At 36.4% G+C, this 27,929-nt stretch overlaps 1 protein-coding gene across 9 annotated transcripts in view; it reads left to right on the forward strand.

The window, feature by feature from the left end:
• Nucleotides 1-4,545: 4,545 nt before the first annotated feature.
• cdc42bpaa (CDC42 binding protein kinase alpha (DMPK-like) a) overlaps nt 4,546-27,929 on the forward strand; it is a 75,425-nt gene continuing 52,041 nt past the window's right edge. For 5 of the 9 annotated variants that reach the window (XM_055172105.2, XM_055172108.2, XM_055172109.2 and 2 more), the window contains exons 1-5: nt 4,546-5,740; nt 16,377-16,468; nt 19,328-19,411; nt 19,485-19,580; nt 20,868-21,016. In XM_055172105.2, coding sequence (XP_055028080.2) covers nt 5,563-5,740; nt 16,377-16,468; nt 19,328-19,411; nt 19,485-19,580; nt 20,868-21,016 — 599 coding nt within the window. In that variant the 5' untranslated portion in view covers nt 4,546-5,562. The remainder of the gene's footprint in view (nt 5,741-16,376; nt 16,469-19,327; nt 19,412-19,484; nt 19,581-20,867; nt 21,017-27,929) is intronic. The other 4 variants (XM_055172110.2, XM_055172111.2, XM_055172112.2 and 1 more) reach the window with 2 other exon arrangements.

Consider the following 27,929-nt stretch of genomic DNA (forward strand, 5'->3'; position numbering starts at 1 on the left):
ATACATTTGCCCCCCCTCGCATCCCGTCTGGCTTTTCACACCTTTACAAAGGGGAGGCAACCGAAAAAAGACACTCTTCAAAGCAATGTCCCAATTAGGCCAGCTATTGTTGTTCATGACTTTTGCTTTTAAAAAATCACCCTGTATTGTATTTTATGTGTATTTGTCTAACCATTTTTACTGTATTTTACCAGGATGGGATGATGTAGTTGCAAATAAATGTATATGCAAATAAATGCATTCTTTATGATTTTAGTATAAACATGCACCACTGTGTCAATGCAAATATTTTTTATTTGATATTTAATCACATTTATTCTCCCCTTAACTTTTCTCTTTTCCAACTTTACCCATCTTTGGTAAAAACCTTTGGAGAGGAAAGTGTATTGAGAAATGACCACCCCTGCTGTCTTATAAGAGAGACCCATTATTCCACAAACAGAGGCGGTAGATTCAGAAGTGTGGATGTGGATTGGAAGGAGTTTTCTCAAGGGGGTGATTATCTGTTACTATAGCAAGACTGCTCAGACCTCTTCAGTCCTACCAACAGAGGAGACTGAACTCACTCCAGTCTGTACTTGTGTATTGGGGCTGCAGGTTGCCCTGGGACAGCAGACAATGACGCCACAGGAACGGCTGATGATGGATCATGTCATGTCAGACAGCTAAGCAAATTTACTCGCTACACAGCCATGGTTTCATGGTAATTGTGTTATTATCTGACGCTGTTTGTCAGGATGGTAAGACGGGTATAATCCAATGTTTACGAATCAACATGGCTATTATTATTCAAACAAGCAGTCAACGGCACGACAAATTAACACACTGTTTTACATTTTATTAATTTTGTGCCTTCAATTCAATTTTGTGTTTGGAAAAGTTCTAAAAGAAGTTGAATGAATGAAAAACGGATTGCAATAATGTTGCTTTTTTAATAATAATGTTTAACAGTGTATATAAGAAAAAAGTGCATTGATTAAAGCCAGTGGCTGACTTCAATAAATATTTTCTCAATGTATTTTTCATAGATATTTTCTCCATATATTCTCTATTTTCCTATCATTTCTTTTGTTACATGAAACATTACCCCTTCATTCAAAAATGATGGTTAATAAAAGGTTAATTGTCAGGCCGTATGGTCCCTTTAAAGGGATAGTTCACTTTAAAATGAAAATTCTGTCATCATTTACTCATCCTCCTGTTGTTCTAAACCTGTATGATTTTTCTGATGAACACAAAATAAGATATTTTGAGAAATGATGGCAAACACACAGCAGATAGTGACCATTGACTTTCATAGTAGGAAAAAAATATTTTGGAAGAATTGTAATATATGATGAAGAAAATATTTTGATAAATGATGGTTAGCAAACAGTTGACAGTACCCATTCATTTCCATCATATTTTTTATTCCTACTATGGAAGTCGGCGGTCGCTGTCTGCTGTGTGTTTGCCATCATTTCTTGAGGTATATTTTTTGTGTTCATCAGAAAAAAGAAATTCATGCAGGTGTAGAACAACATGAGGAATGAGTAAATGATGACAGGATTTTCCTTTTGAAGTGAACTATCCCTTTAACATTTAATTTTCTTTTTTATATGTAGTGGTCTACAGACTACACATTTGTAAGAAAAAAATAAAATAAACATACATAGATTGAAATTTAACTATTAACTATTACATTTAACTACGCAATGAATCTACATGTCTACATACATGTATTTATTAGATCAGGACTGTTTGTTAGACATTTTTGTAAATGTGAATAAAAATATTAGGCTACATTATAATACAAAATTAGTAATTAAATCATTGATCAGTCATTAATAAATTATAAAAGAGCCTTTCACAAACTTTCTGTCCTTGCATGATATTTCATGAGACAGTCAAATGAAAATGGTATTGAGGATTATTGTTTTGAATACACACTATCATAACAAAAGATCTTAGGCTTTAGACTTTCAATGACTCATTAGGTTAAACTATCATTTATACCTATATAGACGGCTGTTTTAACGGGTGTGGTTTTGCCAATCGACTTTCTTTGATTTATCGACGCTGCAGATCCATTAATTAGATGATCTAGACTGAAAGCGGTATTTCTCATATTCCAATAGCATATGAAAGGGGATCAGAAGGATTAAACCAACAATAACACTGTCCCGTATTTTACTGCTTTTAATCAAGAGCCCAATAAACACGAAAGGTGTTAATGATGAGCATTATTGAATGTGTTCATTGAAACTGGCCCACATTAGCTACATAGCTCACATGTCGCCGATGTCTACTGCTAGGACTTTATTTGATCCACTATCACGACTATTAGAAATGAAATTAACTTATGCACTTAACCAGACGAAGTATTTCTACGCAGTAGGGATTTTCTTCCTTAACAGTGAAGTCTTTGAAGACCTTTGCATGAATTGTTTAAATCATGTAGGCTACGGGTTTTGACGTATTGATGTTTTTCTGTAAAATTATTACAATTTGGTTTAAAGAAAACAATGCAACTAATTGACGTTTGGCATTACAAATTTAAAACAATAATTATATAACCCACACCAATCTTGACAAACTATATATCGCTCTAAGAATGTTGTTTTTATATTTTAACATAATTTTGCAAAAAAAACAAACAAAAAAAAACAGTAATTTTCTAAAATGTCATGGGCCAACAGGTGGTCCCAAGGTGATATTACATATTTATTTGTAAATATCACATAAACCTACAATAACAAACTAGCCTATATATTGTTGGGAAGTTCTAGCAATGTAGTTTTCATATTTCAAGGCCATTTGATGATAGAAATTGTATAGTGACAGTCATGTTGTTAATTGTCAGTGGCCCCGAAGGAGTATATTAATTTACTTCATAATTCTTCTAATATTCTTCAAATTAATCTATGAATCTTCAAAAAAACTTGACAACATATATCTCATTGGAAAGCTCTAAGAATATAGTTTTCATATTTTAAACCCTTTTTGCATTAACAACAATGCAGAGACAGTAATTTATTAACTGGTGACAAGATAATGCAGCTAACCGTTGACACCTAGTGGCCTTTGTTGGTAAAACCACTAAAAGTGTGACAGAAACGTAATTTTTTTGTGATTTTAACCTAAAATTTGATAGTTGAGACTTGTGTCTGTATTGTTGTGGTGTTTGGAAGTGAAACATTTTCATTTTTATAATTTTTAAATATAAAATACATACTTTATTGCATTATTTTTATTATTTAAAATAAATTTAAACTGGTATGACTATTTTTGTTTAATATTCACAACTTCAAACACTTCAGTGTAAAACTGTGAAATGTAAAAAGTGTAAAACTATGTGTAAAAAGAGACCAAGATTTTGCTTCTAGTCCAAAGAATGCCAGATTTATAGTAGTTTGAAGGTTTAGATCACATTTTCACCCCCCCTCACACACACACTCAAATGGCGGGCAGTTAAAGGTTCATTTACTCATCCTCATGTAGGTACCCATTGAATTCCATTGTACTTGTTTTTCCTACTGTGGAAGTCAATGGTTACAATCAGCTATGTGCTTACCATCATTTATCAAAATATCTTTTTTGTGTTCATTAGAAAAAATAAATAAATACAGGCCTAGAACAACACGAGGATTAGAAAACGATGACAGAATTTTCATTATTGGATGAACTCTCCCTTTAAATGCGCATTTTTTGTTTTGACCAAAAGGTGGCGCTGCTTTACAGTTTTGTATGTAACGAGTGTACGGGAAACGATGATGGGATATTTTCTGTCCACAAGGGAAACCCTGACATCCAAAACCTGAACAAAATTTACCAGTTGTTGCATATAAGAGCAGATCCTTAAAACCTTAAAGATCACAAACAGAACTCTTTTATTTTTAAATAAATTACTGATAAATCCCGATTTAAAGGAGTGATTTTTGGTTCATACAAAGACAGACCGACAGACAGACAGACATCAGGTATTAACCCCAGATTACCCTAATCAATATGCTTCACACATATAAATTAATACATACATATTTAAATTACATATTGTGTATTACACACTGTACAATGTACTGACTAAATAAAATAGATTAGACATTTACAATCAAACTACACAGCTGAATAAAACACGGCTGAATAAATAAAATAAAGTAAAAAAATCATGAATACACTGAATACAGATATAGACCCCAACCTACCACCATTTTTAAGCTATACAACTCTCATAAAACTTTCAATTTGTGTTTCAGTAGTGCGTCTTTTTATGTATGCATGTGTGTATCTGAATGTGTGTAACTTCTAGTATGCTTGTGTGTGTGAGTTAGTATTTGAGTATATGTGTGAGAGAATAATCTTTGTGTCTGTATGTGTGTGTGTTTTTGTGTGTGTGTGTGTGTGTGTGTGTGTGTGTGTGTGTGTGTGTGTGTGTGTGTGTGTGTGTGTGTGTGTGTGTGTGTGTGTGTGTGTGTGTGTGTGTGTGTGTGTGTGTGTGTGTGTGTGTGTGTGTGTGTGTGTGTGTGTGTGTGTGTGTGTATACGCACGCGCGCGTGCGCGTGTCCTCCGGAGTCGCCATGTTTCTCCGCATCATTCCTCAGACACCGTGACTGAACGGCGGCGGGCAGATGAAGCAGAATTACCCCCGTCACCTTTCATCCACATCACCATCCTCATCTTCATCATCACCACCACCATCATCTTCTTCCTCAGACGGACTTTATCCCGCGCTCAGGACTTACTTCATCAGGAATTATCCCTGGAAAAGGACTAAAACTGTGGAAAACTAAACGACACTCACTCGGTGCCTTGGGAAAACTTCGCTAAACTCACTTTCTTTGGAGTTAAACATAAACGATAAGTCTTTTCCACGCATTTAACGTCCGTATATCTGATTTGTCGGTCATGACATGTTAGTTTCATTTGTTTTTAAGGAAAAATTTCCCACAGGACGAGCTAAAATCAGTTAGCCTGTTAGCCGAACGTCTTTATTAGCCGGATCATTAGCATCAGTTACTTTAAACCAATTAAAGTTTAACACATTGGGGATAGTTTAATGTCTAGATGATTGACATGTCTAGACACTAGTATTTGCTGATGTTAATACGTTTTTTTTATTTACATGGGAGAGAAACGGTCAACAGAGTCAGTGTGTCGCGAGATGATGTTGTTATTTAGCTTGTTAGCTCGAGTGGCTACAGAATAAAGCACATAAACTATACACAAATCAATATTTACGGAAGAAGAAAGTATTATTTTACAAACAAAGTGCACAAGCGTTGGATGAATGCCCTAAACTAGCCTATAGTTTTTTTGGGCATTCGTTAGTAAGCTTTGTTTCTTCCTTTGACACTTAATTACTAGATTAAAAATGTAGTGAAAAGTTTGTATTTGATTTGAATATAAGTTTGATTTCGAATTTAATGCAGATTCTGCCTGCATTTTAGTGTGATTATGGGTACATTTTACTTGTAAGTCTGCACTGAGCCCCTCCAAGGATTTGACGTGTTTGCATTGATATCTAACAAGATACAAAGAGAGCTTTATTGGACGTTTTTTGGACTGTCACTCTGCTTTTGAACCATGTCTGGAGAAGTGCGTTTGAAAAAGCTGGAGAAACTCATCTTGGATGGTCCTGTCCAGTCTAATGGACAGTGTTTTAGTTTGGAATCTCTTCTGGATGTTCTCGTCTGCCTATATGATGAATGCATCAACTCTCCACTCAGAAGAGAAAAGAATATAGCAGAGTTTTTAGAATGGGGTAAGACATCTGCTGTCTGTTTATTTTCCTGTTTAAACCGTATGAAAACAATGCATTTTATGTTCACACCACATGAGACCAATGCATTTCATGTTCTAATCATATAAGACCAATGTATTTCAAGTTTAAACTATATGAAACCAATGCATTTCTGTTTTAATCCATTTGAAACCAATGCATTTCTTTATTAATCCATTTGAAACCAATGCATTTCAAGTTCAAACCATATGAAACCAATGCATTTCATGTTCTAATCATATAAGACCAATGCATTTGAAGTTTAAACCATATGAAATCAATGCAATTCTTTTTTTAATCCATTTGAAACCAATGCATTTCAAGTTTAACCATATAAAACCAATGCATTTCTTGTTTATTTATTTAAAATCAATGCATGCATTACAAGTTTAAATCATATGAAACCAATGCATTTTTTTAATTCATTTAAAAATCAATGAACTTCATGTGCAAACAATATAAAATCAATGCATTTCTTGTTCAAACCATTTGAAACTGATGCAATTCATATTCAGACCATCTTAAATAATTTTATTTAACATTTAAGCCATCTTAATTCATTGAATTTCATTTCCGGACCACCTTGTAAATCTGACATACTTTGACCAAGTTTGTTCAGATGGTGGTATTTTTTTAAAGAGCTGTCATAATGAGGGGATTTTACTGCTGTGAATGCAACAACTGTCCTTAAGTCACATTGGGCAACACTGAATCATAGGTGTGTATGTACAGCCCTGGAAAATCAAGTAGAAACATGCTGTGAAATACTGAGCCATCATACCAGCATGCTGAGCAGTTTATCATAGGTGTTCAATAGGAAGGGTGTAGAAGTAATGGAACTTTTGTTAGTTGTTAGTATTTTGTCACTGTATGGTTTTGGGGTTTATATGTTTTTTGGGGTTAAAAAACAATTGCAATTTAATTTCCAAGAGTTTAAAAAAGTATGAGAAAAATCTATAGTGTTTTGGCCTTTGGCAAAGTATTTTGACACTGAGGATTGTGCTATTCACTGTCTGGGTAATTGATCAAACTAGATTCCTATAGGAAAGATTATATAGAGTTTGTCTGTGTAAGGGAGAATAAAGACCTTTAGGTCGTACCATGCCATGACATGAATAACTCTGCAGATGTATGACACATAAATTCTCCCTCTTTTCTATAATACAAAAACATCAGTCTTGGCGTGGAATATGACGTTCATTTTATTTGTCGTGGTAGGAAAGTTGGTCACACTCTCCCCTGAGTCAGTCCAGCGTACATTAATAATTTAATAAACTGGAAAGCGTAATATAGCCTTTTATATAAAGCATACTAGGTTGTGTAGTTCCTGAGCTCTGTTTTGTGTTTGCAGGTTTAATTAAGAACCATATGAAACACCTAAACTATTGAATATGACTTTAAACTTGTTAAAGGAATAGTCATTTTTTGCCATATTAAACTGTTATTACCTCAACCTAGACGAATTAATACATACCTATCTTTTTTCAATGCGTGCACTGTACAGCGCATTGTGAATGTGTTAGCATTTAGCCTAGCCCCATTCATTCCTATGATACCAAAAAAAGTTTTATTTTGTGGCACCATACTTACTGGTATAACTCCTCATGTAACAGTCTTTAAATAGGGAAAACACTGAAGTGTTTGGTGGCTTCCCTGTTTGGTACCATAGGAATGAATGAATGGGTCTAGGCTAAATGCTAACACATTCACGACGCACTGTACAGTGCACGCATTGGAAAAAGATAGATATGTATTAATTCGTCTAAGTTGAGGTAATAACATAGTTTAATATGGCAAAGGGGTAGACTATTCCTTTAAGTTTTTAAGTTAAGCAGGAAACGTCTGGAGCCCTACATCACATGAAGATGGTGTGCTATGTATAAGTTTATTTTGTGGCGTGACTTTCCTCTACCTTAAATGACTCGGTAATGAAATGCTGTTTGCAAACATTCCATCCCTAGAAACAGAAGTCATGATGCACCTAGTATAAACATTAACAACGAGAAATGTCTGCTAACTGCAATAAAGCAAAGATCAGAGAGCTCCACACTATTCGAGCTGAAGCTAAGATTGTTCAAAGCGTAATAGGACAGCACATCATAAGGCGTAGTTTATGATCAAATCAGAAAATAAATTCACACGTAAGGTTTTTCAAGAGAGAAATTGCAGATAATAAGCACACTTAAGACGCTGCGTTAGGGTGGGCGATAAATCGCCTGCGATTCTCATGCATATCTCATCAGTAAAGCCGTTTTCATGATTAGTAGTAAATCGCCATCACCTGCTTTCAAATGGAGCGGCATTTACTACACAGAGTCGTATTTCACAGAGAAGCTAGGCAAAATCGCGTTCATAATCGTGGACAAATTGCCTCCGAAAATGTATGCGATTTTGCGAGCTTCTCTGTGAAATACGGCTTTGTGTAGTAAATGCCGCTCCATCTGAAAGCAGGTTATGGAGATATACTACTAATCACAAACCGGCAGATTAGATACGCATGAGAATTGCAGGCAATTTATCACCCCTACGCTGCATACATGTATACTTATTTACTGGTGTAATTGTTTTGTCAGCTTACTCAGTTTGATTTTCTTGCATTGTCTATTTTTCATTTATTTGAATATAGTGAGCTCATTTTTAAGTTATCTGTCTCTTTTTGCTTTATATAAACACTCATTGATTAATTCATGGGCTTTCTGCATGGCACAGTGTTTTCTGTCTAATCCTTATTCGAAAGGGAGGACTCTTTATTTTTAAGGCAAATGTTGGAATGTGCAAGTCACAGATGCGGTTCAGACCCAACTGTATGAAAATAAAAGGGCTGACTCGGTCAACAGTGAATCGCAGCTACCCTGTGGTATTTCAAGAAGCCCCCGTGAACAGCGAGTTGCCCTGGACAGCTGCATTGAATTGACAGCCCAGGCTGTTGAATGTGTCTATATTGCATAGTAGTCACAACATCATCTGCTTTTTCTCACAGCTTTTAAACCTACTGGTTAAGTTTGTTATTTTTACTTGTTGAGTTTTGTAACAGGTCAAACAGGTCTCATATTTTGGGATTTAGTCTGTATGAACTTTGGGAGGTTTCTCGTATTCAAATGTTAAATCCTGATCGCTGGCTTTTCTTTTATACTCACTCCTTTTTGCGTCTGAATTATTGCAAGCCATCACTTGTTCTGGAAAATCATGTGTTGTGATTGGCAGAGCCAGTATGATTTTGGGGATGGAAATAATCTTGTTTATCTGTCCAGGACCCAAGTTGGCATTAGGAGCAGGCTTGTTCTTCTGTTGTTGTCGTTTTGAAAAAATGGTAGTAGAATAAAGCATTAGCAATGTTCATGTTTTATCATGGGTTTACAATTGATGATGCTATTGATCTGGAGAATAAGCGAGTGTCATATTATTTGCACGTTTTATGTTGGGTTTTATGTTTGTAAAATAGATCCAAGCATATGACAGCATTTTAAGACCTCGGCTAAAGCAGAAACTGTTTTAAAAGCCCTTGTGCACCTTTTTTCCGGGGGGCGTGACAATCAATGGGGCGGGGCGTACACGTCATGATAAAAATTAAAATGTTTTCATATTTGGGGGCCGATAACCGATTTATATATAGGCCGATAAATATTCATATTATTTTCACAATGAAAAACTCCCAGACCGCGGAAATCTTGTCTTTGCGCTAGACTAGCATACTCTTCTTAAGCCCGCAAAACGTGTCATCTTCGTGCTATGTCACAAAAAGCACCAATCAAAACTCCACATGGCCAGCAATGAGCAAGTGAAGTGGTTCAACAAACCAAAATAATCCATCATTTATCGACTTTCATTTATTGGCCTAATTTTGCTATCAGACCGATAACCGATAATATTAAAAACAAGCAGTTATCGGCCGATAACAATATGTTGGCCGATATATCGTGCATCCCTATAAAGCACTCAAATAAAACTTAATTTTGAAGAAACTATGACAGATAATGAACACATACTAGATTATTAATGAATTAAATGTTTTTAACAGATACCTCTAACTGGAATAGCTGCGTGATGAAGTGAAACTAAAGGGTTAATAAGCACAAACTGAAGCAGATGTTGTAGAACGTCTGGCGAACGATGATAGATAGCGTGAAAATTATAAAAACGGATTATTTCCCACTATTAATTACATTATCTTAAAGGAGTGTAACTACTGTAGCATGTAAATAATGCACATAAATAACGTGAGCAAGAGCGCTCAACAATTATATCAAATCAACAGGCACGTGCAACCTAGCTAACAGGTTGCTCAAACAACAAAATCACCAGCTAACTTACTTTTAAATTTGCCAGAAATATAGACTAATACAATAACAGGCTTAAATGAACCCAAAACATTAGTCCACTTACAGTTCTCACGGACACGCATTTTATTATCTGGCTATCCTCCAGACAGACCATTTCATCTGTGTGGCGCGTGTGCCTGCTCGCGTTGTGAAGCGCGTCTGCGCTATTCTCCGAGATGAACTTGACAGCTTTTTTTTGACAACCTAGTTAAGGCGGTAGGGTTTCCCAGCTTAGGCGGGCCGCCCGAACTGCCAAGTGCTGCTAGTCCTAGACTAAAACACATGTTTGAGCTGTCTCAACTGATTATGTCTTGCACTGAGAGATCTTAAATTTGCCAGTGACCTTGATTTGTCTCAAGATACACACCAAAGATGTATTTTTCTAAGGCATGTTAATAGAATATGCTTAACCAACTTAATTTAACTAAGCCCTAGTCCTGGCTTTAGCTAAGTCTTCTCTGTGAAACCAGGCCATTATTATCTCAAATCTAAATGTACCTCATTTAGATATACATTTTGCAATATATGAAAACTTGTCTGAAACATAACCAACTATAAACAATCTGGTGCTCTTTATGAGCAGGTAGAACAGAACATGGTTTAAACTCACAGGTTTGCACTCACTCTGTATATCTAAGGTCTTTGTAATGTCACTTATTGGCTTTCAGCATTTCTTTCCCTCTATGGAAATCATGTTTTAATGATCCTACCAGTCTCTCTGCCTTTATATGGTCTCCTAATGCAGGTCTCCTGGGTATTCCATTAGATGGATGGCGTGGCTTATTTGATTTGCAGTCCTGTGTCCCTTCTAACTGGGGACTGTAACATTGATATATACACAGAGAGCTTTCTGACTCTAGACCTTTGTTGATTCGTGTAAGTTGCAGTTGTTTCTTGGTTCTCTTGAGGAGAGCTTGATCTGTAAACCAGCCTCTGTAAATAGCTTTTATATGCTTTCCATGTTTGATATTTTAAAGGCAATGTCGGCGGTCGCAGGTGGTCTGCTTTCTATCTCTTTCTAATGCCCTATAAAAGGACAGCTAACATGGCTATCATTTGATATTCATGGCATTGTTTACATGGAATTATGCCGACCTCCAACGAAGCGATGCTTGTAGATTCCATGTCAACAAATTCTAAGTGTTCTTTAGAGCTAAATGTTCACTCTTGGTTGCTACTTGGTAGCAGTGGTAGACTGATATCACGTAGCCGATTTATCAGCGTAGCTGACTGTAAGTTAGTTAATATGTGGTCAGTAGTTCTTGATGGAATAGTTATGCTTTTGCTTTTATCATGTTGTATTTTTGCTTTCATTTTGGGCAACAACTTTGCTAGGAACTCATTAGGATATCAAAAGCACAATAGTTTTATACATTGATGTGGGGTTTGAATCATCAATTTTTCATTTAACAACCCAGACTTTTAAAGGCGGGGGGCATGATTTTTGAAAAACACTTTGGAAAAGGGAGTCGGGCCGACTACTAGGGATGGGCATTCGATTAAGTTTTCTTTGTCGATCGTCGGGAGAATTAACGATCGACTATCGATTAATCATTAATATTTTTATAATAAAATTTATTATTTAACTTTTATACTTAAAAAATGCAATGAATACACATATATAGCGTGTTTTTCCTCGATGAGACCTTTATTACAAGATCAACTTGTGGCAGACAGTTAAACTATGTTTCAAACATATATGTGCATGCATGTGCGGTGCTCAGCGGAACCTGCAGCTGCGAGCCAGAGTTCTTACACAGAGACCTCATTAGTTCCAAAATAAAAAAAACAGATTCATGCTTAACATTAAATTACACAAAAAACATAATACTTAGATGTGAAAGGTTTTGTCAAAATGTAACTCAAAATGATTCAAGCCAGAAGAAAGTGCAAGATATTAGCCTTCCTAACATTAGGCTATAACAAATTAGGCTACTTAAAGCCTCGTGAAAAATAACTAACTTTAGTAACTCGCATAAAACTTCTGCACCAGTCTACTGATTTTTTTTTGAGAAATAAAAGCATTTTTTGGAGTCAGACGCGACCGCAACCCATGGTGACGTCAGTCCAGCCGCCGCCGAAAACAGCCGCTCCAAGGAGACTGACCGGGATGCGCAGGTACCTCAGCGCTATTGGCTTATTCCGCATACAGAGTATATGTGAAACAGCGTGCGTTTTGTGAGACCCATTCACCATTGTTTAATTATACTAACATAGTCTTTTAGTTTTTATTTGTTGTAAAACAACATAGACACAAATTTACTATGGTCTCCAACTCCACAATATACCATAACCATGGTATTTGTAGTAAAATTGCGGAAATACTAATCGTTTTTAATCTGCAAAAAAAAAAAAAAACATTTTCACAATGATAAAATCATAGCTACTTTTCCTAAGGTAGTAATTACAAAATTATATATGTTTGAAAGACGGAGATGCGCACCTGTCAATCTATTACATAACAGAGCGAGGCCAGAGACAAACGTGCTCATAAACGGGAGTATTATGGAATAATGTGTGCATCTTTGAATAACTGTAAGTATTCATTTCTTTTAAATATATTTTGTGGCCTATTAATGCTTTTTTCACTTTTATTGCTCATTTAGACTTGCTCATTATATTTCAATCCTGTTTCATTGTCTGTTTATTCATTTCATTATGCTGTTATGTTATGTGAGGATATTTATTTGCCATATGAAACGTGCCGTTATATGAATACGTTTGATAATATTCAAATTATATGCGGAATAATGTGTGCATCTTTGAATAACTGTAGGAATACAGTTGCTTATTTTTGTCATAAAGTTTTGAGAAATAATAATATTGTGAGGATATTTCCATATGAGATGCTTTTTGTCGTTGAATACTCTTGTTTATTATTTGTAAATCATATACATACATAGTAGGAAATATATAATGTGTAAGGGTAGACTTGCAAAGTTACTCTGCTTATTTTTATTTATGATATATGTGGAGATAAATAAACCATTGCAAAACTGCTGATTTGATCCATTCAGATCCTGACCACCAGGCTAGAGATTTTAAACATCCTTAATCCACACTTACTAGTCTGTCAAATAATATCTAAAATATATTGTTTTGTGAAAAAAAACTATGCTTTGTTCTATTGTTTATGCGGAAAAGTGTTCACAGAAAGTGTCAATCACATGAACGTTTTATATGCAGAATAAGCAGTCAGCAGCGCACTGCAACGGGTGCTTGACGGATTCGCCGCACACATACGCAAACGCACTGCATACGGAGTATTTGTGAAACAGGAGTTAGATAAAAAAAATGCATTCGATTAATTGATAACGAATTAACGTTATCGACGAAATTCTTAACAATCAATTATCGATCGTCGATTAATTATGCCCATCCCTACCGACTACCAAAACACACTTGTAGCCAATCAGCAGTAAGGGGCTTGTCTACTAACCGACATCATTGCCTGGGTTGCGTATGTGTGTGGCGAGTCTATCAAAAGAAGGTCCAGATTCTATTAGGGTAGGGGCGTGTTTGTTTAAGTGATTTCAAATATCAACATTGGCTTTCAGAGATCATGCACCCCACCTTTAAGAACTAGATTACCAATAAAATCATTCTTTTCTTATTGCATCTTGATTTTTAGGGAAAACGTAGAAACTGCACACAATTACTTGAGGATGGAGATTATAAGTTATGAAATCTGTTGTTGCATGTTTGACGAGAGGTTACATTTAGTGTCTGTATAATAAGGTAAAAGATGCTGTGATATATTTTGAAATAAATCACTGCTGAATGGTTTTGTTATTGCTGTGATTTATTTATGATACAGCACTATCCTCAAGTACTTTGTTGCTTTTATAAAACGGTTACCACACAATACAAATATCAAAGCAAAAAATAAAATGCATCAATGCAACTTTCAAGATGTAAAACTATTAAAAGCTTTCCTTAAATAGTCCTTGATCGATTGTGGTAAACATATGTGAAACATTCTGTTGTGTATGCTGCTAAGGGTGCTGCACTGGGATACATCATCATAAATATAACACCGCTATTGACCAAACAGAATCAAGGACTGGAACTAACTGTTTATATAATATTTTTGTCACGGTAGAAGTGATGCCAGAAACATTAGCGACAAGGGTTATCTCAGCAAATTAAAGGTCACTTTGGTGGGGACCGGGTAGATACACAGAATATGTTTGTTGATGTATATTTATATATATGCGTCTGACTGTTTGTTTTGACTGTACTGTGACTCTTTTACTGTAGTGATTTCTGATTGATGTGTTTTTGCTGCTTAATTTCCATAAATGGTCTTTGTGGATCGTGGAGAAAATTGTTGGAGTATTTAAACATAGTATATCAAACCATTTGAAAAGGCGAGAAAAATAATTTATGTCCCTTATAGCTTTTCATGCAAGCACAGGATTCTTTCCTTTGAAAACAGATTTTGGCATCTATTTATAGCACGTTGGGTCTGGTGACGGTCCTGCCATCTGCAGTTAAAACAGCTGCTTGCTTTTGACAGAACTCACAGGCAGAGGTCATCAGCTCAAAATCACGCAGCATCACAATGCTGATGCAAACACTGGGACAGGAATAATCTTACAGTATATAGTAAACCAAATTTTTGGACTAATTTCTTACCATTACTGCAATAAATTACTTTCCTAGCTTCTGGTTCACTGTTTCTTCGACAGTCCTCCAATTTTGGAATAACAGCATTGTTGCTCTAAGATCCTACTTAGTAGATTATGATGGCCTTTTTGTCCTAAACATATGTTTGTTTATTATTCACAGGTTGTAAACTTTTATGGTTAAACTGTTCTTTAAAGTGAATTTTGTCCATGTAAAACTGGTTGTCATTTTTCTAGTACATTGCTTAGGAGTTTCTGCTGTGTACTTCATAGCTGCTTATTGGCTCCAGTCAATTCATGTGTCTAGCACAAATAGTTCAGGACGAGTTGAGTTTATGTTATAGTAACACATTTAAACAATACTTTTAAATAGGGATGTCCTGATTCGATATTAGGGCTGTGCAAAAAAATCGATTTTTCGATTAATCATTTTTAAAACGTGGTCTATTCAGAATTGATTCTCAAAGAGCAGAATAGATTTTTTTCCCCCCATGTTTTTTTCTGCAAACATTGAACGTTAAATTAACCTTAATTAAATTACTAGTCGTCTTCACTAGATGTCACCCTCAGTTTTGCCTTGCGCGATGTTACCGAGGAGCCTGTCATTCTTTCATTTAGTACTTAAAATGGCGGTTTTAGGGGTTTCATCGACGTTGATGCTACCTTCACATAAAAAGAGGGATGGAAGCATTTTAGATTTTGCAAGCATGAAGGTTAGTGTTGTGGCTTTTAATTTCTTTTCAGATATCGGTATCGGCTGAAAAACTGATTTCTGGTATCGGAATCGGATCGGAAATAAAAAAGTGGGATCGGGACATCCCTAAATATTCTTATAGACATTTTCTGGAATAGCGTTTGTAATGCTACTTCATCTGTGGCACACATTCTATACGAGAGCGCTCTCTGGCTTTTGGATGTGCCGGGATTTCACAGTAATTCATTAAAATTAATTCATTGAGAAAACGCGCTTTTGCACGATTAATCGTCACAGCCCTAACGGCTACAACATTGTACGTGTATGCTGCTGTGAATGGTGAAGAGTTGTAGATTGTTCAACAGTTGTTTCGAATTTAAACTTATAGATGTCACTGTTTGATCTGTATAGTTTTAAGTAACAATCATGTGGGGAATATCATCTAATCATGTTTATTTATTATGTCCTTACAATTGGGAAATCGGCCATTGTTAAATTATTCAGCCAATTAAAAAGGGAATGCATTTGTTCAGATGACATTTTTTGGACATGTGACTTTTAGGATTTATTTTTAACTGTCATGTCGATGTATAATGCTGTGATCACAGACATCAGGTTCATCCATACAGAGTAGCGGGGCACAACATGTGTATAGAAATGTGTTTCACACAGAGATGGTGATAGTGAGGTAAAAGTTACAGATTGCAGCTTTAAATTGAAATGGAGAATCCTCTTCACAGATGTACAGTAACATTTGAAGTTTCTGTAAGAAAGGCAGCTCACTATATCAGTCGATCAAACATGTTGGTTTATGAACTTCTCACATTGTAAATGTGCTGTAACTAAAGCTGCTTCAAATCCTTTGAGAAGTTCATGCCCTTATATTAACTTTCCTGATCGGCTCACCGCAGTGAAGTGATGGATGAGAATGTATTTATTTAGTAATAACTCTGTGCTGTCTCCTCTCTCCTCTTCAGCCAAACCATTCACCTCTAAAGTGAAGCAGATGCGACTACACAGGGAGGACTTCGAAATCCTGAAGGTTATTGGCCGAGGAGCTTTTGGTGAGGTAGCACCTGTTTTACACGTGTAGAAATTTTATAAAGATGGACTGCTTCCTACTTGTCATCCAATGTATAGTAAAAGCATTGGGATGCAGCCAGTGGGCCATTTAAGAGCCAGTGAAGTTCTTTTGGTGCCATTGTTATTTCTTGAGTAAATAATGTGCTATGGTTTGTGATGCGTCATAAACTGACCAAAGTATTGTTTTTGTGAAAGTATCTTTCTGGTCATATGCATATTTTTCGATTGGCCGCTGCCATTTGCGGAAGGAAAGCACATTAAACAGATGCTAATCGATGTTATAGATCGGCTATTGTGCCTGTGATAGGGGTTGTCTCTGTTTTAAAGTTGGACCTGTTACCTCAGCCTCCCCATGCTGTAATGATACTTAAGTTGTTGAGATGCTAACAGTTGTCTTAGAGTGTAAATGTTGCTTCATTTTCCCTTTTTGTCCACACACGAACTTCATACAGCTTATGAGAAAAGTTAAATGTTTTGAGTAACAATTAAATTTCCGTAACCAAGTATGGTACTTTGGAATATAAAAGTTTGAGTAATGTAGAGCCATTTTCACACAGAGATTCTAGAATATAGAAAAAGAATACTGTGATTTTCCAGATCATTTTGTTTGTATGTGTCCTGTCAAGAACAGAAAAATGTTCGCTTGCTTTTTGAACCGTGTCTCTCCGTGTATGCACTTTTGAGTGCACTTAAACGCGCGCGCACACACAGACAAGGGGCGAATTCTAAATGACGCTTCGTGAAGGAGATGCAACATAAAATGTTGCTCCACATAAAGTGACATTATGTTGCTTTTCAGTGCTCTATTCGCCAAATGTATTTAAGTTTATTTAAATTTGCTTATTAATCTGCGAATCGCATGCGAGCTGAACCGTGGGTCGTGACTGCGATTCGTTACACCCCTAGTTGTGAATGTTAATCTGCATTTATAACCCCAGGTCAAACAAATGAACAATAACTGTGTCATTGCGAAGACACGCATTGCCCCATACAGGATTGTTCTTGCCATTTGTACATACAGTCTCCATTCCGAAACTGATCCCGGCAATCTTACTAGAGCCCTATTCGGACGGGATTAGTTTTACAGGGGGACCTCTGAGAAAATCGTGCTTCTCAGAGGTCCTCTGTGTTTTTAATCTCGTCAGAATCGGCCATGTCTGTGTTTTTCTCTGACGACCTCCGTAAAAATTCCAGAGCAATTTACCAACTGTATTTCCGCCGAACTCAGAGGTCCTCTGAGAAATTTAATCCTGTCCGGATGCAAATGTCTGTGTTTGCCCGCAATATGTTTTGAAAACGCGGTTCATTTCTTGTTTTGGCCAACGTGATCTGCCGTAAGGTCTTACTAATGCGCGTATATTGTATTTCCTGAGTCCCATTCATTCAGATATGAATGTTTTTTTCGCATTCGGCAAAATAAAGTAATAAAATCAAGACGAGCTGAATATCATACACTGTTAAGACTAAACACTGTAATATCATTAACATTATAAGAAACTCCGTTCAAAGTTGTTCAACTCCGGAATGGTAATGTTAATTAATAAAGATATTAAATTTTATTAATCATTATTTCTTCATTTCTTTGTGTTTGTTATAAGCAGACAGTTATATAAAACACGTAGGCTAACGTTACTTTAGTAGGATTTGTATATTTATTTTGATTTGTTAAAATTAAATTAATAAATTACATGTTCTGTCATAATTTTACATTTAAAGCAAAATATTTAACATTACAAACACGCGTATCCAGACCAGAGCACCTGCTACTGCAACGCCCAAATGCATGAAACAGACACTCCCATCTCTGGAATAGCCTGCATCATTTTAATCCCGTCCGAATCGTTACATAAAATCACAGACGTCCTGGGGGACATGTTGAAACTCAAACGTTGTTTGGAAAACGAATCCCGTCCGACTAGTGCTTAGGTCCCCATTCATGTTTGCTTTCACACAAAAGGCACTCTGGCAATTTTATGGCAATTTACTGAAATTAACATGCAGTGCAAAAGGGATTTAGGGGTTGTTTTGAGCGCATGATGCAAAGCCACTGGATGCGTTTTAAAAGCCAATTTAGGAGAAATTTTATTCGCAACAGTATTCTGTAAACAAAGATTAAGATTCATACATTGCGAAATCTCAATCAAGTGTGATTTTTGTCTGGAATAAAGTTTGTAACCCTGCTGATACTGGAATGCGCAGACCTCTCAATGCATGCTTGTTTTGGCTTATTTAATCGCAGTGAGTGATTTGCACCGTTGTTTCGTTTGGACACCTAAACTTCAAGACAAATAAATGTCTGTTCCACTTTCCATCTTTTTCCCATGATGCCCACATTTAAATGTGTGGATGAAACTTTGTTTAATTGGTTCATTATGTCGCTGCATAGACACATGTTTGTATCCACGTTTCCTCTAATTTCACAGACGTGCAGGTTTTGTGTAAATGTTTTTATGAATGTCAAAATACATGTAAATATGTCTTAAATTAGATTTCAGGTCTTGTCTGTCTGTTCAGACAAGAACATTTATAAACTGATTTAAGTCAGATAATCGCAAAATATGGCTTGTGGCTTTCAGTCACATAAATCTGATTGTGTAGTTTGTACTTACTTGTTAGACACTGATAGACAAAGTGTGTTTTTGTGTACATAAACCATCAGAAATTTGACCTGCCCTGTATCTCAAAGTTTTCACCCACCATCATGTATATCCAACCACTTCCATGTGTAATCTGGTAATCTAGATTAAAACAAATTGGCTGATTTATCTCAGGGCCTCGACACGTTCCCTCATGCTTTCTTTATGTAGCATCCAGGTTCAGATCTCGGTGTGTTCGTGTCTTACAGGTAGCAGTTGTCAAGGTGAAAAGTTCAGACAAAGTGTTTGCCATGAAGATCCTCAACAAGTGGGAGATGTTAAAAAGAGCAGAGGTACATACAAACACAATAGTGCACTTTTGTGCTTCGGTAAGAGCAAACAAACTAATTTATATGCGTTTTCCAGACGGCTTGTTTTCGGGAGGAGCGGGACGTGCTGGTGAATGGGGACAGCCAGTGGATTACCACACTGCACTACGCCTTCCAAGATGAGAACTTCCTGGTAAGATTTTTTGTTTTGAGTAAATCAGAAGATTTGTTTAGATCCTTATCCATACCCGTTTATGTTTGGGTGGTTTAGTTTGGGTCGGGTCAGCTTGTGCTTGGGAGCTTTTCCATTGGGGGCAGTATGTAGTACCCGATACTTTTTTCGTAGCACCTCGTTTGGGGTTCCAAGCGACCCGAGCTGATACCAAACGTGATGCGAAAACACTGTAGATCACTGATTGGTCTGAGAGAATCGTCACTACCAGTGTCAACGCTATAATGTAAAAGATTAGCTTTACCTTAGCTTTACCTTTCGAGCAAACATGTTGTCTTCTGTGCTCTGCTATAAGTTCCCAACTAACCTTGTAGCGATAAAAAACATCCACAGGTTGAGAACCAGGAACACCATACCAGTTTTTTTCCAGACTTGCAGTTTGTAGCGGCACATTCGTGCGCATTATATGCAACTTAAATGAGGCTCAGCGGAGCGCGCCAACTGATGCCACCGGTGTTTGAACAGAAACTCTCATGTGATACAGAGGAAGTGATGAACCTGATGTGCAAACATCTTTGTGGAGGTCAATTTTGATTTTGTGGGGGACTGAGAAATAAATGAATGTATGGGGATATTTACCATTCCAACAACGCTCTCACTTGTTTGATACAGCAGCAGGCAGCGCAAATATAACGACAAGCCTATAATCCCTCCCACTGCAAAGTGTTACTGAACTCGATGGAAAAGCTAACCAAGCCAAAGTGAGGTCAGCTGACCCGACCTGACCCAAACCAAACCGTGGGGTACTATGCAATGGAAAAGCGCCATTGGTTTGTTAAATCAGTGGTTCTCAAACTTTTTCAGTGTGCGGCCCCCCTTGTGTACGGTGCATTCCTTCACGGAACCCCAAAGAAAATTTATGTCAAAAAACAGTTCTAAAATTTTACATTTTTATTAAACAAAACATTAAATTATACAAAGTAGTGCTGTTGGTAAGTAGCCTTATTTTTTTAGGTTTAATTACACAGAATTCATGATAAATTAATGTATTTTAGAAAATGTCATAAAACTGGGGGCCCCCTGGCACCATCTCGCGGCCCCCAGTTTGAGAACCACTGTGTTAAATGAGTGCTGTAAGACTCTGAGTTGTGTGGCCACGGCTTTGGGCAGGTTCCATTTGGTGAAATATCAATGAGAATCACATCATCATCCCTCTTATCAGTATTTTGTGTTAAATGTTTGCACATTGCTGTTATATTATATATTTCTTGGCTTTTTTACACATCTCTGTCTTAATGTCTTCTGCAGTACCTGGTTATGGATTACTATGTTGGTGGTGACCTCTTGACGCTGCTCAGTAAGTTTGAGGACCGCTTACCTGAGGACATGGCACGATTTTACCTGGCTGAGATGGTACTGGCTATTGACTCTGTGCATCAGCTCCACTACGTCCACAGGTGAGGTTATATGTGCTATAATTTGCTCTTTTTGATTCAGTGTCTTTTATTTTTATGTCCGCTGCTCGACCAGTGACATTGCCAAATTGCATGAGAATGCATGTGGACGTTTGTGTGTGGGATAGGACCTTTTTGGGAATACAGGAAGTTGCCAAATTGTTGTGATTTCTGCGACACAGAGCACAACGTTTTCTTTGCCTGTCTGGTTGTTTTGTGTCCTATATGTGAATCTGTCTTTTAGGGTTTAACGCTTAGAGGTGCCCAGGCTCTCAGATGTGGCTTTGGTGGAAATGATTTATTCTTGGCTTACTAATTGTAGGCTGTTGCTGTGGAGAGGTTCATGTGTAGAGTTTGCACTCAGTGTCTTAAAAAAAAGTGTGTAATTATAGGTTTAGCCGTCCCAGCTTGGAGAGATTTGGTTTGGACCATTTTTAAAGCGCTACAATACTATGGGCAACTCCCTACCATGGAAAGAAAATAAATGTAGTTTCATTTTTACAAACGGCAACTAGATTGTCTGCTTTTGGATGGATTTACTCGAGCTTGAAATGATTGGTTGCATAACCTCCTTCGTAGTGTAGCTCAAAGCTTGCCGCATTACAAACGGTGGGAACGATCATCCAGAATTTTTAGCCCAAATTCTCAGCATAAATCATGCTTCTAACAAACTTTTGTAATGGTTTTATCAATCGCAGTGCTATGTAGACAGGCTCTATGGTGGATGGACTTTGTTAAATCAACTAAAAAAAAAAAACTTCAGTTGGTAACACAATTTTTTTTTCAACTCAAGTGTTTTATTTTAAGTGAAACACGTATTTAAGTAAAAAAAATTACATTTTCTAGGTGTTACCAATTAAGTCTTTCCCTGCCAAAGTTTCATCCTATTTCATTAATTCTCTTTTTAGCACCTCTCAAATTTGGGTAGGTTTCTTCAAAAACACCATCAAATTTTGAGCAAAAAGCTGAGATAATTCAGCCTGATCTCTCAAAAATTTCACATATTTTACGAGTTGGTTAATTTGTATCAATTCATATGAAGTTAATTGTGCAAAATCGTACGATTCTCATAAAAAACAACAACAACGAAACCTAACCCCTAACCCTGCATCTAAGCCCAATGTCACAGGGGCCAAGGCAAATCGTACCAAAATGTACAAATTTGGTTTTATGAATTAATATGAATTAGCCAACTCGTAAAATACGTACAAATTCTCGTGAGAGAGAGTTGGAAAATCAAAATTTTTTGTGAAGGATTTTTGATGGAGATCAGATTCAAAGCGATCCTCAAAACGTACATGGACATACAGCTGTTTGCCTTATGGCGATACTTCCAGGTTTTATAATTTGTGGAAGTGCGCCACCTGGTGGATAATACCGGTATTACAGATTGCCAAAAATACTCGTCATTGGCAGGGACACATTCAGGGAAAGAGTTTTTACAGTGCTGTGACCAAATCAGGGCTCCAGACTAACTTTTTTTTACTAGGAGCACAGTGGCCCCCAACTGAAAATTTAAGGGGCGCAACCAAAAAATTTAGGGGCACACATCGTAAATCAACATGCTAACCAAATATTCACATTTCTACAAATTTCCACTGTATTACTAATAAATACTTTGATGTTAGATGCAGAAAGTACAATGTGCTGTTTCAAATTCAGTGTCACATCACAAAAAAAGGTCAAATTTACTGGTCGCACATGTGCGACTGGATGTAAAATTCAGTGGCACACTCTCAAATGTTGGTGGCAAAATGCCACCATTTGGTGGCAGTCTGGAGCCCTGCAAAGGTAGCATTTTGCAATCATATTTTCTGCAGGTGCGACAAATTTTTTTTGAGGTCGCACCGATGCCGCTGCAAAATTTGTACTTGATGTACATGATTAGTACATTTTTTACATTAGGTTTTTTTATACACAGAAATGCTTATGAGAATGCACTCTTGACAGTTTTGTGTCATGAATGCGATTTAAAGGAATATGTGTGTACAACTTCATGGAACCCTACTTGTGTCATATTTCGAATAGTTAAGCACTTGTTATACATCTCATCAGTCAACATGAATTTTAAACTGAACCCATATGCTGTATTAGATGTTATTGTGCATGAGTCATTGGCGAATGTTAGTGTAAAAACAAAGTTTTTGTTATCTTTTATCAAAATATGTAATAACCTGCTCTTCCTCCGAAACGACTTTCAGTTTCGACAGACGGCACAGATCCCTATTTATTTTTTCAGCTCTTCCCCTCCAGTCACCTGTTGTACAGAGAAAACTTTCCACTTTATTATTATCATTGAATGTACTTTTTCACTTGGAAATAAGTTACATAAGTAAAATGTGTTCAAAACATTTGCGGTTGACTTTCCAGTTCCACTAATGTCTGCTTATAACGTTTGACAAAGTATTTTATGTTTAATGTTGTTGTAATTGTGCTTTGAATGGCTATTTTCCCACAGCTACGGGAAGTTTCCATAAAGTAGCTTTGTGTTGTGAATGTGCCCCTTTATAGCTCAGTGTTAGAGCATAATATTAGCGGCATAAAAGGTCATGGGTTTAAATGGGTTCAGTACACATATACTGATAAAAAACGAGTACCTTGTACGGCACTGTAAGTTCACTAGATGTCAAAATGCCCTTAGATCCAGCTGCCTTTCTAGTCAATGACGTTTGTAATCTGATGTCGTGTGGAAACTGTCTCTTGCTGCGAACAACTGTGAATAATTGTGAGTTCGGCTCTAGTCAAGTAGACTCCCAATCGCTCATCTGAGCACATCGCCAGCGTTTCGACCGGTTCCCCAGAGGTCAACAGTTCACCTCCCGCATGATTTTCATTCCACACGCAGACAGGTATGTGTCACGCCCAGGACAAACCCTCCTAATACCACCAGGCCAGCTGCAGCAATGTTCTGAATGCAGGTTATTTCTAGGGCCTCCCCTCATAGCTCGGCTATGAGAGCGTCTGGTTTGTGTCGAGAGATTTTAAACAGTCATATCCCTCTGGCGAGTACAGGTTTTTTGACACCTCTGTCACTCCGACGATTGCGATACTGCCTCCTGCAGTCCGTCTCAGGTTTAGAAACCACTCGCTTGCACGCATAAACCACCCATTTACATACTGGTAGGGGTCAGGTTACTTTATTTTGATATGCCTGATATAACTAAATGTGAGTTCAGATTTAAGTTGTAAAATGATATCATTATAAGCATTATAAAAATATTAATAGGGCTGCAAGTTATATTAAAATGGTCAAACTATCGCAATATGCATTATTATTATTATTGCAATGGTTTGCAATAACAGAATAGTTCTAATACTTTAGAAAGTTGCGTATAGTCAAAAATGTCAGTCAATGGAGTCGAGGCTTTCTGATTTTTCTTTCAAATTTACATTTTCGTCATATGCGATGTGAAACACGTTTATTGGTTATATAAATGTTAGTTTTAAAATATTTTTATATAATTTAAACTCATTTTCTAAACTTAAAGCGCTATCGTAGCACATATTGTATTTCACATCACTTACAAAGCAATATTATGATTTTCAAAATATCGCAATGTGCATTATTATTGCAATGGTTTGCAATAACAGAATAATTGTAATACTTTAGAAAGTTACGTATAGTCAAAAATGTCAGTCAATGGAGTCGATGCTTTCTGATTTTTTTTTTCAAATTTACATTTTCGCCATATGCGATGCGATACACGTTTATTGGTTATATAAATGTTAGTTTTAAAACATTTTAATATAATTTAAACTCATTTTCTAAACTTAAAGCACTATCATAGCGCATATTTTATTTCACATTGCTTAGAATGCAATATTAAGATTGGCAAAATATCGCAATGTGCATTATTATTGCAATGGTTTGCAATAACCGAATAATTTTAATACTTCAGAAAGTTACGTATAGTCAAACCTTTCAGTCTATGGAGTCGAGGCGAGACTTTCTAATTTTTTTTCACATTTACATTTAACATTTTCGTCATATGCGATGCAAAACATGTTTATTGGTGAAATGTTAGTTTTAAAACATTTTAATGTAGTTTAAACTCATTTTATAAACCTAAAGCATCATAGCGCATATCGTATTCCACAGCGGTCGCTAAGCAAAATCGAGATCTGCAAAATATCGCAATGTACATTATTATCGCAATGGTTTGTAATAACAATCATTTTAATACTTCAGAAAGTTATGTATGTCAAAGGTTTCAGTCAATGCAGTACATTTTTTTTCAAATTTACATTTTCGTCATACGCGATGTGAAACATGTTTATTGGTTATATAAATGTTAGTTTTAAAATATTTTTATATAATATAAACTCATTTTCTAAACTTAAAGCACTATCTTAGAATATATCGTATTTCACATCATTTACAAAGCAATGTTGAGATTTACAAAATATCGCAATGAGCATTATTATCGAAATGGTTTGAATAATGTTAATAGTTCAGAAAGTTACGTATAGTGAAAGGTTTCAGTCGATGCGAGACTTTACATTTTCGAAATATGCGATGCGAAAAATGTTTATTGTTAGTCAATGTTGCACCATTGAGCAAACTAACGCTGATCAATTGTAATATTGTGCAAAATTACGTAATGTGATAGCAATTTAGCCTCCACTGCTCAGATAGTACATATTGCAAACTATGCAGTATGCTAGTTGTCATAAATGGTAATTCCAGACGGTGTTTAGTGAAATCCTGATGGTGTTTGAAGACTTTCATTGAGGGTGTGGTGTGGCACAGCTGCCGAGAGTCTCGGGATCTCCAGAATGGTCCATCTTGGCGTGGAATTCCAGTACTTCCCAGAGGAATGAAGAGCGCTGCAGTTTCTGAGCAGATATCTCAGATCACCATCTGCCGAATCCTGGAGGCCACAGGAGAAAGCCCTTCACATTCCTGCGGTCTCGTAGCAGGAAGCCGACACTGGAATCGCCAGTAAACTACACTGTGACCTTAATGTGGCACTGTAGAGTTTCCTGTTCTTATAATGTAGTGTAAGACTTCATGTAGCATGGTCAGGATTAACTGTAGAGGAAGTCATTAGTAACTGTAGATTATCATGGTGGGAATTGGATTTGCTTCCCATTGTAGCATAGCTCCAAGCGATTGAGTAATTTGGGATAATATTGATGTAGGTGCTTTGTCCAATGCTTGAGTGAATTGTTGGCTGAGAAAATGGGGTCTGGAGTTGATTTTGATACGGGGTCAATATCTATATCATGATAATAGAGGCAAAGATACACCACAGTCTTTCAGGATCTCTTGGAGGAAATCTCGACTCTAGTGGTTTGGTTTGGGTTTTTGCTTATTCAGTTATTGATCTTCTTCTGGACTCTATGCAGGTATTGACTGGAGATCCTAAAGGGATCTCTTGGGAGAAGATGACCTGATAGATCAAGATCCTCTTCTGACAGCCAGTAGCTGTCATTGGATACTGACTTTAACTGCTATTGTCAGCATCCTTATGGATAAATAGTTAATTAATTGCAGTTTTCGGTTTCATTATTTTCGTTTCACTGTGAATTTAAATGAGCTGAAATAATTAGTCTGTTAACAGAAGCTTGTTGTGTTTATGCAAGACTAAAACTGCCAAAAGTGACAGAAGGAGGAGTATATATTTAATATTTAAATATACAATAGTTTTTTAACAACCGATCAGGGTGAATTTTTTTCTATATGTGCGCAAGATTCATAATATATAATTAATAATTAATATATTGTTTTTAGGATTTTCTGTAAGTTTGCATGTTCTGGTATGATATTGTCAGTTGCCATCCTAACCTAAACCTTATTTTTGTGCCAGATAATGTAGTTTGTATTAGATACCTTTCCCCAAAATTTTCATATTATGAACATCCTATAGGTAAGTATGCCATAGCTTAGGTTTCCTAATATAGTTGACATCTATATCCTGTTGTCCCGAGGCGTAGTAATGCAATCCCTCTCTTCATATCCGTGTTGTATTTTCTGTTGTGTAACGTCAGTTTAGATGCATTCAAGAAAAACAGCACCTGTTGAGGAAGTTGAGGCATGATGTAAACCACAAAACAGGATGTGGTGTAAACCATAAAGGAAATGGTACACCGCTGGTAGTTGTTCTGCTCCTCATAGGAAGTAATGCATCATTTCCAGGATATGAGATGATGTTAGGTGAAGATGGGAAGCGACTGTCTTACTGTGGACAACTATCGTATTAATGGGTGCACACACAAAAATCATGTTGCGATATTTGGTTCAGCCGAAACCATCATATAGGGTATATTCAGGTGATTCTCACAAAATCCAGACTTAAAATGTCTCCAGCATCAGATTTTTTTAAAAAGCAATTGAAGCCAATTTTTTGCACATATAAGATTTAAGGATTTTAAAATATTTTTAAAATATTTCCTATAGAATTATTAAAATTTTTTAGATTATCATTACCGCAATATATTACATTAAATATATGCATTTACAAACTCAAGTTTCGGTAATGAGAACTAAAAAGTTGTGTAGGTACTATGACAAACAAAACTTTTATCTGGAGAGAAAATATAAGAACTGCTTACCTGGTAGCCATCTTGAGTGTCACAGTCAATTATGTCCCTTCCAACATTTTTTTTTTTTTGAAAATGTTAGTTCATTGAGGGCTTAAGCAATGATTGAAAATTGTTGCGGAGGATGAGAATTTTTCTTGGACACATTTATATTCCGTATTTTTTCCTCTAAATGTTAATGTTTATAGTATAACATGCACTGAAGCTTTTTATTTTTTAGTTTTTTTATTATAAATATTTCCATGTCAAAGAACCCAAATCCAGTCATGGACACGTTGCGGTAATGACAATTTTCTCCTTAAGGGCGGAGTCCACGATGTTTGAAAGCCAATGTTGATATTTGAAATCACCCAAACAAACACGCCCCTACCCC

Source organism: Misgurnus anguillicaudatus, chromosome 7 (assembly GCF_027580225.2).
Source record: "Misgurnus anguillicaudatus chromosome 7, ASM2758022v2, whole genome shotgun sequence".
Lineage (NCBI taxonomy): Eukaryota > Metazoa > Chordata > Actinopteri > Cypriniformes > Cobitidae > Misgurnus > Misgurnus anguillicaudatus.